Source organism: Vicia villosa, unplaced genomic scaffold (assembly GCF_029867415.1).
Source record: "Vicia villosa cultivar HV-30 ecotype Madison, WI unplaced genomic scaffold, Vvil1.0 ctg.001121F_1_1, whole genome shotgun sequence".
Classification (NCBI taxonomy): Eukaryota; Viridiplantae; Streptophyta; class Magnoliopsida; order Fabales; family Fabaceae; genus Vicia; species Vicia villosa.
In genome coordinates, this window is record NW_026705488.1 from 75,627 (window position 1) to 86,310 (window position 10,684).

Below are 10,684 nucleotides of genomic sequence, written 5' to 3' on the forward strand. Positions count from 1 at the left end.
AGACTTACCTTTCTTCTGAGGTTCATTAGCATCCAGCTCAATTTCATGACTCCTCAGAGCACTGATCACTTCCTCAAGAGAGACTTCATTCAGATTCTTGGCAATTTTGAAAGCAGTCACCATAGGACCCCATCTTCTTGGCAAGCTTCTGATGATCTTCTTTACATGATCAGCCCTTGTGTATCCCTTGTCAATAACTCTTAATCCAGCAGTTAGCGTTTGAAATCTTGAGAACATCTTCTCAATGTTTTCATCATCCTCCATCTTGAAGGCTTCATATTTCTGGATCAAAGCAAGAGCTTTAGTTTCCTTGACTTGGGCATTTCCTTCATGGGTCATTTTCAATGACTCATATATGTCATAGGCAGTTTCCCTGTTAGATATCTTCTCATATTCAGCATGAGAGATAGCATTCAGCAAAACAGTCCTACACTTATGATGATTTTTGAATTGCTTCTTTTGATCATCATTCATTTCTTGTCTTGTAAACCTTACACCAGTAGCTTTCACTGGATGTTTGTAACCATCCATCAGCAGATCCCATAAGTCACCATCTAGACCAAGGAAGTAACTTTCAAGTTTATTTTTCCAGTATTCAAAGTTTTCACCATCAAATACTGGTGGTCTAGTATAACCATTGTTACCATTTCCATTGTATTGCTCAGCAGAACCAGATGTACATGTATTTGTTGGATTTTCACCAGACATCTTGACTTCAGCGTTTTTCTCTTCCTGGATCTTTTCTAAACACGGTTAAGTGCTTGCACCTTAGAACCGGCGCTCTGATGCCAATTGAAGGATAGAAAAACACTTAGAAAGGGGGGGTTTGAATAAGTGTAGCTTTAAAACTTGTAAGATAAAAACAATTCGCACAATGATTTTTATCCTGGTTCGTTGTTAACTAAACTACTCCAGTCCACCCCCTTGGAGTGATTTACCTCACCTGAGGATTTAATCCACTAATCACACAAGATTACAATGGTTTTCCACTTAGACAACTTCTAAGTCTTCTAGAGTATACTGATCACAACCTGATCACTCTAGGAACAATCTTCTTAGATAACCTCTAAGACTTTCTAGAGTATACTGATCAACAACCTGATCACTCTAGTTCTTACAACTTAATGTAAACAAATTCGAAGAGTTACAATGCTTCTTATAAAGCTATTATCACAACTGTGATTTCTCTTAAGTTTAAGCTTAATCTCACTAATATATTACAACAGCAATGTAGTGAGGTTGAAGATGAAGTTATGAGAGCTTTTGAATTGAACAGCGTTTCAGCGTTTTTGGATCGAGTGTTATGTTCAAAGTTCGTAACCTTGCTTCTCATCAGAACTTCATATTTATAGGCGTTTGAGAAGATGACCATTGGGAGCATTTAATGCTTTGCGTGATCCGTACAGCATTGGATTTAATGTTTCACTCTTTTGTCAACTACCTCGAGCCTTGCTTTCGTTGTGTCTACTGACGTTGCCTTTAATAGCTTTCAACGTTCCTTTTGTCAGTCAGCGTAGCCTGCCAGCTAGTACTTGCTTTTGATCTGATGTTTGTGTAAACAACGTTTGAATATCATCAGAGTACAAACAGCTTGGTGCAGAGCATCTTCTTGTCTTCTGACCTTGAAGTTCTTCTGAGCGTGATACCATGAGAACTTCAGTGCTTCTGCTTCTGATCTCAAGTTCTTCTTATGCTTCCATAGACCATGTTCTGACGTTGCATGCTGAACCTTCTGAATTAGTGCTTCTTGCGCTGATTTTGTGCATACTCTTTATATAATTACTGAAATGGAAATTGCATAGTATTAGAGTACCACATTATCTCATACAAAATTCATATACATTGTAATCATCAAAACTAAGAATATTGATCAGAACAAATTTTGTTCTAACAATTCTTACTACCATTCCTTCTCTAGAAGAAATTTCTACTGCAGTTTTCAATCTCAATAGTGATAGTGCACGAGGGCCGGATGGTTTTGGAACAGTGTTTTTTCAGAAATTTTGGGATATTGCTAAACATGATGTCTCCAATGCGGTCATTAAATTTTCTCCACAGGTTGGATTCTTTCGAGCTTTAATGCAAAATCTATTATTATTATTCCTAATATTAAAGGGGCTGATTCTTTGGAGCTTTTTCGACCTATTGCTATTTCGAATTTCAAATTTAAGATCATCTCAAAAGTCCTAGCGGACAATCTTGCCTCCATCATACCGTTGTTGGTTTCGCAAGAGCAACAAGGGTTTATTCATGGAAGACATATCCATGATTGTATTGGTTTGGCCTCTGAGGCGGTTAATCTTCTTGACTCTAAGACTTGGTGTGGTAACATTGCGCTAAAGGTGGATATTTCCAAAGCCTTCGACACGCTCGACTGGAAGTTCTTACTCAAAGTACTACAAATATTTGGTCTTTACTCTGAATTTTTCTCTTGGATACAAAATATTCTTCATTCTGCTCATTTATCGGTCAACGTTAATGGTATGCTCAACGGTTATTTCTCTTGCTCTTGTGGCGTCCGTCAAGGAGATCCTTTATCTCTGCTCCTTTTTTGTCTTGCGGAAGAAGTTCTAAGCAGAAAACTCTCTCTTCTTGTCTCCTCAAAGAAGATTGATACCATAAAGGGTCCCAACAACATCTTTATCCCGTCCTACCTTCTCTATGCTTATGGTGTTCCCATTTTTTGCAAGGGAAAAATTTCCAACATTAAAACCATCATCTCTGCCCTTGAGGAATACGAGGCTGTTTCGGGGCAATGTGTCAATTGTAGTAAATCTTACATTTTCGGTGGTGCTATATTGTTGTCAAGGATGAACATTCTATCAACTCTTGTGGGCTTCAAGATCAGCTCTGTTCCTTTTGTTTACCTGGGCGTCCCTCTTTTCAAAAGTAACCGAAATGCAGGACCACGTGTATTAGTGTTGTCACCTTCTTATTTAACGTTATATGGCAATCTCGCAATAAGGTAAGATTTCAGAACATTACTCCTAGCTTTCCTATTTCCATCTCTGGCATTCTAGAATTTGTCTCCTTAGCAGGTAGCAATGCAGATGCTACTTTTATAAACATGCAGAATTTTGTTTTACTAAAAAAAAAAAATCGGGTTAATATTCGCCCTCCTAAAGCTCCTAATTTTATCGAGGTCATATGGAAACCTCCTCCTAGCAACTAGATCAAATTTAATTGCGACGGAGCTGCTATTTCTTCCTCTGGTATTTCGGCTTGTGGTGGAATTGCGAGAAATAGTGAAGGTGGTTTTTGACCGCTTTTGCCACTCGGTTGGGAAGGTCCAATTCTCTCAATGTCGAACTCTCTGGTGCGATGCTTGCAATCGAGTTCGCCCATGAGAAAAATTGGAACAATATTTGGTTAGAATCTGACTCTATGGTGGTGGTCAAGGCTTTCAAGTCTATCTCTTTGGTGTCGTGGCAAATTAGAAATAGATGGCTTAGTTGTATAAATATAACCTCTAATTATAATTTTATGGTCTCCCGTATTTATTTAAAAGGGAATAATTGTGCAGATGGGTTTGCTAACATAGACCTTATTCTCTCTGATACTTCTTTTTTCATTTCCGTTCCTACTTGTTTAAGAGCGGATTTTATAAAGATAAGACTACATTTTTCATTCTTTAAGTTCTCTAATTCTTGATAGAGTTTTGGCTGATATCCCCCTGCCCTTTTGTATCAATTTTTTTCCTTCTATATATCATCAGTTAAAATAAATACATTAGCTCATATTTTCAAAACTTAAATGCAATACAACACATCATTTTCATAAATAAAATTCATATATGCATGCATAACACTTTATAATTGTTTCAAATTTCACAAAACATATCATTTTCATAAATAAAATCTATATGTTAAAAATGATACAAAATCAAATAAACAACAAGTTAGTTTTATAATTACATAACTCATTGGTCAAATATTTGTCTAATAGAGCCCCGTCCAAGGACGTACTCGGGGAATACCGAGTTCGATTCCCAGACGGAACAATCTTGCTTGGCCAGTGCGCATGCCTCTCCGCACGAGCCGGATTAGTGGCCTACCTGTGGTGGGTCGACACCGGTGCAAATAGCAAAAAAATATTTGTCTAATAACATTGTTGATTGAACAACATTATTAAAATAAATAAATTAAATTAATAAATCACTAATTCCACATGAACGAGTTGGATTAGTGGGGCCACGGATTAATTAACTCAAATTCAATATTCGACTCAAATTTATGCGGGTGGTCACGGATTGAGTCGGATATACCGTAAATGAACGGATGCAGATAATTAATAGGTTGGTTTAGTTTGAATCGACAGATTTACATGTCAACCCGCACCCTTGAACACCCTTAGATAAACCATATTGAATATTAATGCTGGAAACAACTGAAACATGGAGAGGAAAATAAAAGTGGATTGATTAATAACTACATTTTAATCATGTGAGAGAGCGAGTAGTGAAATTGATCGGTTCTGATCTGATAGTAACCCGAAAACTTTCAGTTTAAACCCGGGCCCTAACATCAGTAGGTTGAGTTGGCAATGAATCTTAGACAAAGGTTGACAAATCATCCAATAACATGTTATGGATTAGGAATACTACTTTATTTATTTAACGGATTAAGTGAAAAAGTGATTAAAAATATGACATAATCTCTACTTACTTGCTACAATAATGTGATATTAACAACTTTACTTTGCATCAGTTATTAGTATTATTAAAAATAAAACATTGTACACCCTCTCCTCTAATCTCTATATATAAGCTTCAAACATTAATTCATTGCATATCTCATTGATTCATACAAAGTCTAGTAAACATCCTTTGAATATAATCAGATTCTATATCATATATTCAAATCCAAAAATGTCAACCAATATTGATATTCAAGAATCAAGCAAAGATACTAAAGGAAAAGGTGTTTTAGTTGCAGCTCCTGCAAGGGCGGGAGGATGGAAAAAGGGTATAGCCATAATAGATTTCATTCTAAGGTTAGGCGCAGTTGCCGCCGCTCTTGGTGCCGCCGCATCGATGGGAATGAGTGATCAGACCCTCCCTTTCTTTACTCAGTTCTTTCAGTTTGAAGCTAGCTATGATAGCTTTACTGCCTTCCAGTATGTAACACTCATAACTCTACTCTCAAAAACCTATGAAACACTGACACGCACGGACGCCACAACACTGACACTAACACAGACATCATCAGTTAAAACATGATTAATCCACACAGAGCCTCCTAAATAGTTTAAGACGACTATGTGTGTCAGGATCTTGTTAGATATTATTCGTGTTATATAATCCAATATATTAATTTATATGCATGCAGGTTTTTTGTGATTACAATGGCAATAGTAGCTGGCTATTTGGTCTTGTCTTTACCTTTCTCTATAGTATCCATCATTCGCCCTCATGCAACTGGGCCAAGGCTTTTTCTCATCATCTTAGACACTGTAAGCTTTCTATTCTCTAATTACCAATGTTTCGAGTTCCAATGTGCACGGAAGTGTTGGTCTGCACGCTAGTATATTAGCATAATTTAACTAGTTATGGATTATGATTGCAGGTGTTTCTTACTCTAGCTGCTGCTAGTGCTTCTGCAGCTGCTTCCATAGTTTACTTGGCACACAATGGAAACCAAGACACAAACTGGCTTGCCATTTGCAATCAATTTGGAGATTTCTGTGCACAGACAAGTGGAGCAGTTGTGTCAGCGTTTATTGCTGTGGTTGTTTTGGTTTTGTTGGTTGTGATGTCTGCTTTGGCTATTGGGAAACATTGAAAACTAAGATTGAGTTACCAAGGTTGTTTTTGTGCATGTTTGTTGTGTTTCCTAGATATACTTAGGTTGTGGGGTTTTTCTTGAAGTTATAATGTGATAAAGTGATTGCTTGTTGTATCAATTTGGTTAGATGTTGTGGTGGAATATTATTTTGTATAATATTTGTGATTTATAAACGTTTGAACATATATGTTTTGATTTTGAAGATGACTATAAACTCATGTACAGTTATATTTTATGTGCACACAGGTAATCTGTCTAAATAGCTTATCAAAATTCAACCTATCACAACTTAATCAAAACTAAAATTCAAAACTTCTTCCGAAAAAAAACCAAAATTCAAAACCAAACAGTTTATAATTTAATAACAATGGATTATAATCTATATTAAATAATAATTTATTAATAACTAATTGTCAATTTATAATTGATTAATTAAATAATTAATTTTATATTCGCAAATGTCATTAATCAAATATTTAAAGAAAATGAATTTTTTGTTAGAAAATTAATTGTAAATTAAATGGATCGAGACTAGAATCTTGAACAAATCAATATTCTTATAGTATTTCAAACACTTTTAAATTGTATTAGAGTCAACGCGCAGGAATATCCTAGATAATTCAGCCTATTCTGAGTTTGCGTAAATTTGATGAAAACTCGAATGTAGGAAAGATAAAATTTAAAATTTTTAGTGATGAGGATAAACTTTTTATTGTGTTTTTCTGAATCCGGAGTTATGAATTTACAAGTCATAAGTAGTGTTGTTTCACAAGGTTGCGACCCTTAATGAAGCACACTCTTTCAGCATTTGTTGAGTGTTGTAAATTTTCGCTTATCGCAACAATTCAGAAGTGTTGCCTATTTTACGACATTTTGCAACACTTCACGAAGCGTTGTCTAAGAAGGTGGTTATGTCGAAGGAGTAACGGTAATCGGTGAATCGTTTGTAAATTTTGGGTCACAATAATTCACAATTGATTTAGTCGGGTGAAAGTTTCGAAGAAAGTGGTTATGTCAAAGGAGTTGCAGTAACCAGAGGATTAATTGGTATTATCAGATTAGTTGATCAAGCTCAAGATTAAGGGAAGAGAAAGAGTTAGAATCAACATCAAACATAGGATTTGTAGGGTTGAATTGCTTCTATTCTGTTGTAAATGATCTTTGCAAAATAGGTTATATATGTTTGGTTGTATTATTTTTTGTATTTTCGAAACAAGTTATGTATATTCAATACATTTTTAAATTTACGTTAATTAATGTTTGACTTTTTAATATATATGTAATATGTCTGAATTAATTAATGTATGTGTTTTCTAATTTATGGCCTAAAATGACCTAAAATATAATTTGGCTTCAAAAAATGATAAAGTTAGGACAATGTTGCTACTTAGACAGCATTAAGGAGAGGTTCTGGAGATACGTCTCTGAAATATCATTTGTTATGTGAAATAAACATGTTTCCGATAGCTTAAAATGAATTCAGGGAGTTTTACAGAGATGCAACTCCGAATCCACCCAACAAAATCTATGGAGATGCATCTCTGAACCATATTTTAACAAAATAGAATATATTGTTAAATTACGAGGATTGGTGTGATTTTAAGTACATCTCGAACCGAGATGCATCTCCAGACACTAATAAAAACATTTTTTAGAGATGTGACTATGTGAGACACATCTTATAAAATGTAATGAGAATTCCTTAAAAATAAAAACCCGCACCAAACAAATCATAGACGAATAAAATGGAAACCCCGACCCTTAAACCATATCTTGGAAACCAGAAACAGTCTAATCTCAAGAATAATTGAAGTTTAGATCTGCAACCCAAACAAATGTGGTTCATAGTATATAAACTAACAAGAACTCTAACCCAAACAAAACAAAAAAAATCAATAAAATGAAACATTTAAAAAGTAATTGAGGAGATTGTCGGGGCTATCGACTTGGGAGTTTTTTTTTATGAGTAACTTATTTTTGGAGAGATATATAACATATTCATCTAAAATTTTAAAATGATAGATGTGTGGATTCTTTCACTTATAAATGTTTAAATCTCCACTTTTCTAATAAAAGTGCAATTTTTCTACGTTTTATTTCTCAAAATTCTTAAATCACTTGTTTTTTCTCAACAAAGTTAATATGTAAATTTGTCCAAATTCTAAAACAGGTAAATGAAAAATGTTTTCATAAACTAAACAGATTTTAAGATTAAGGTTCCCGTCAAAAAAAAACTAGGATACATTGTATTTCTTCCCCCTCAAAAAGAATTTCGATTTATGATAAAAATAAACAATATATATTTGATAAATATGAAACAAGGAGAATTGTTTTTTGGGAAGAAAAAATAGTCAAAAATTAAAGAGACAAGAGTACATAATAATTAACTAACTTCAATAATAAAATCACTTAATAAAAAAATGTGACAACTTCTCAGTCCATCTCTAAAATTAGATATAGGAATAAACAATACTTAATTTATATTATTTTATATTATATTTAATTATTTATTAAATTGCTTAAATTTGAAAAATTTACAACATAATTCACTCTATAAATAACTCTATCCAAGGTGCTTGACCTCACACAAGTTTGATTTATAAACAAACCTCATTTCCTCCTAACATTGACTACAAAATAACTTTTCTTTTTGAAAATAGAAAAATAAACAAAGTACTCAACTAAGAACATTAATAAACATTTCTCTCGTACCTCTACTTGCTTTGCTATTAAAGGTATATGATTATGTATACAAAGTTGAAGTTGTTTCATAGCCACTCCTCTATAATTAAAATATCATAAAGTTGACTATGAATTCATATCATACATCATAAGTATTTATTCTCTCTATAAAACCTACACACCATGAACTTGATTAATCAATATCATTAATATTCATCTAATTGTATAAGCAATATCTTACCCAAAAATGTCAACCATCATTGATGTGGCAGAGTCAAGCAACCCTCGTGTTAATGAAAAGGCTGCTTTAATAGCATCCCCTCAAAAACCAGGAGGATGGAAAAAAGGCATAGCCATAATGGATTTCATTCTAAGGTTAGGTGCCATAGCATCTTCTCTTGGTGCCTCTATCACCATGGCAACTAGTGATCAAATTCTACCTTTCTTCACTCAGTTCTTTCAGTTTGAAGCTAGTTATGATAGCTTTACAACTTTTCAGTAAGTCCCTCTCAATCCTCCAAACTCATTAGCACCGACACCTCTGAAAATATGCGTCGCTGTCAGTATTGTATATGGTGTATGTCTCCGTGCTATATTCACATAAATCAAATTAATTGATGTTTACTATAAATATGCAGGTTTTTTGTTATAGCAATGGCATTTGTTGGTGGCTACTTGGTACTATCCCTACCATTCTCCATAGTAACATTCATTCGTCCCCATGCAACTGGACCAAGGCTTTTCCTCATCATCTTAGACACAGTAATTATCATCCCTAATGGTCTAATTAAATTTTAATTAGATTTAAATAATTTTGACATGAAAAATATATGTATAATCTTTGTAGGTGTTTCTTACCCTTGCAACTTCCTGTGGAGCTTCAGCTGCTGCCATGGTTTACTTGGCTCACAATGGCAATCAAGACGCAAACTGGCTTGCCATTTGCAATCAATTTGGAGATTTCTGTGCACAAACTAGTGGTGCTGTTGTCTCATCTTTTGTTGCTGTGGTGGTTCTTTTATTGTTGGTTGTTTTGTCCTCTTTGGCTCTTGGAAGACATTAGAAAAATCAGGTTGCAAAAGATTCATATTTGCAGGGGCATAAGTTACCTGTATGATTCATTATGTTTGGATTTGTTTTGTCTGTTTTTTTTTTTTTCTAGTCTTGTGAGATTCAATCTTCTTTTATGAGGTGCTGAAATGTAAAATTGATTGCTTGCATTTAATTAATTTGGGCCAATGTTTTTACGGATCTCCTAATAGTATTTATCTCCTAATTTGAGCATGTCGACATCATTAATAATTTGGAAAAATGAATAAATTAAATATATATAACTACAAGTATAATAGTTGATAGTTAATATAAGATAGTTTTAGAGAATTATTTGGAAAGAAGGCTATAGGTTTTTTTTTATGATCAAATACAAAATACAAATTGTTTATCTATAGACTCAAGTCATCAACCTCTTAATGGTGTGAATGTTTCTAAATTATTTTAGTTCTTTCTAGATGTTTCATGATAGATTAGTATCATAATATTTCTAGGTTCTTCTAGCATTTCCTTACACATTATATCAAAGAGAATTCTAGAAATTTGTAGCAACTTCAACACTCTTCCTTGATGTAAATTTCTGTGACTCCAAGCATAACTCGTAGCTCTTCAAATCTTGGACTCGGCAGCCTTCGTGAATATGTTTGCAATTTGATCTTCTGTCTTGCAGTAGTCGAGTTTGATCTCTTTAGTTGCTTCAGCTTCTATGATAACGGGATACTTGATTGCTATGTGTTTTGTTATGTTCTAATGCACTGAATTCCTCGCCATTGGAATTGTTGATTTGTTGTCGTAGTTGATTGTAGTAGGCTCATCTTGTTTCTATCACATGTCTTCAATCTTGGAAATCCATATAGCTTGACTCGTTGCTTCAGCAGTTGCCACGTACTCTACTTCTGCTATTGACTGTGAGAAGGCATAGACATAGCTTGCTTCTTCGACACCCAAGAGAAAATTCCTTATTCGGGTGAGAAAGCATAACCAAACGTGTTCTTCATGTCATCTATCGAACCTGCCCTATCGCTGTCGATGTAGGCAAGTGATCCTGAGTCGATTTCAGTAGTGTGTCATATAATTAACTCTTTTGTTCCTTGTAGATACCTCATAATTATTTTTCTTGCTCCAAAGTATATTTGACTTGGGCTTTGCATGAATCTAGATAGAAGACT

The 10,684-nt window shown here is 34.2% G+C and overlaps 2 protein-coding genes across 2 annotated transcripts; both read left to right on the top strand.

Moving 5' to 3' along the window:
- Positions 1-4,807: 4,807 nt before the first annotated feature.
- Positions 4,808-5,916, top strand: LOC131633365 (casparian strip membrane protein 2). Its single transcript, XM_058904072.1, has 3 exons — positions 4,808-5,115; positions 5,328-5,451; positions 5,565-5,916. The coding sequence occupies exons 1-3, from the start codon at positions 4,868-4,870 to the stop codon at positions 5,778-5,780; spliced, it is 588 nt and encodes a 195-aa protein (XP_058760055.1). The 5' UTR covers positions 4,808-4,867; the 3' UTR covers positions 5,781-5,916.
- Positions 5,917-8,690: 2,774 nt separating this feature from the next.
- On the top strand, positions 8,691-9,654 carry LOC131633369 (casparian strip membrane protein 2-like). Its single transcript, XM_058904078.1, has 3 exons — positions 8,691-8,963; positions 9,104-9,227; positions 9,313-9,654. The coding sequence occupies exons 1-3, from the start codon at positions 8,713-8,715 to the stop codon at positions 9,526-9,528; spliced, it is 591 nt and encodes a 196-aa protein (XP_058760061.1). The 5' UTR covers positions 8,691-8,712; the 3' UTR covers positions 9,529-9,654.
- The last annotated feature ends 1,030 nt before the right edge of the window (positions 9,655-10,684 follow it).

Excerpts from the sequence above, each read along its gene's own strand:
- LOC131633365 (XM_058904072.1), top strand. The coding sequence starts at position 4,868 with ATGTCAACCAATATTGATATTCAAGAATCAAGCAAAGATACTAAAGGA. Across the intron at positions 5,116-5,327 it reads GATAGCTTTACTGCCTTCCA|GTTTTTTGTGATTACAATGG; the intron begins GTATGTAACACT and ends ATATGCATGCAG. Across the intron at positions 5,452-5,564 it reads TTCTCATCATCTTAGACACT|GTGTTTCTTACTCTAGCTGC; the intron begins GTAAGCTTTCTA and ends TTATGATTGCAG.
- LOC131633369 (XM_058904078.1), top strand. The coding sequence starts at position 8,713 with ATGTCAACCATCATTGATGTGGCAGAGTCAAGCAACCCTCGTGTTAAT. Across the intron at positions 8,964-9,103 it reads GATAGCTTTACAACTTTTCA|GTTTTTTGTTATAGCAATGG; the intron begins GTAAGTCCCTCT and ends ATAAATATGCAG. Across the intron at positions 9,228-9,312 it reads TCCTCATCATCTTAGACACA|GTGTTTCTTACCCTTGCAAC; the intron begins GTAATTATCATC and ends TAATCTTTGTAG.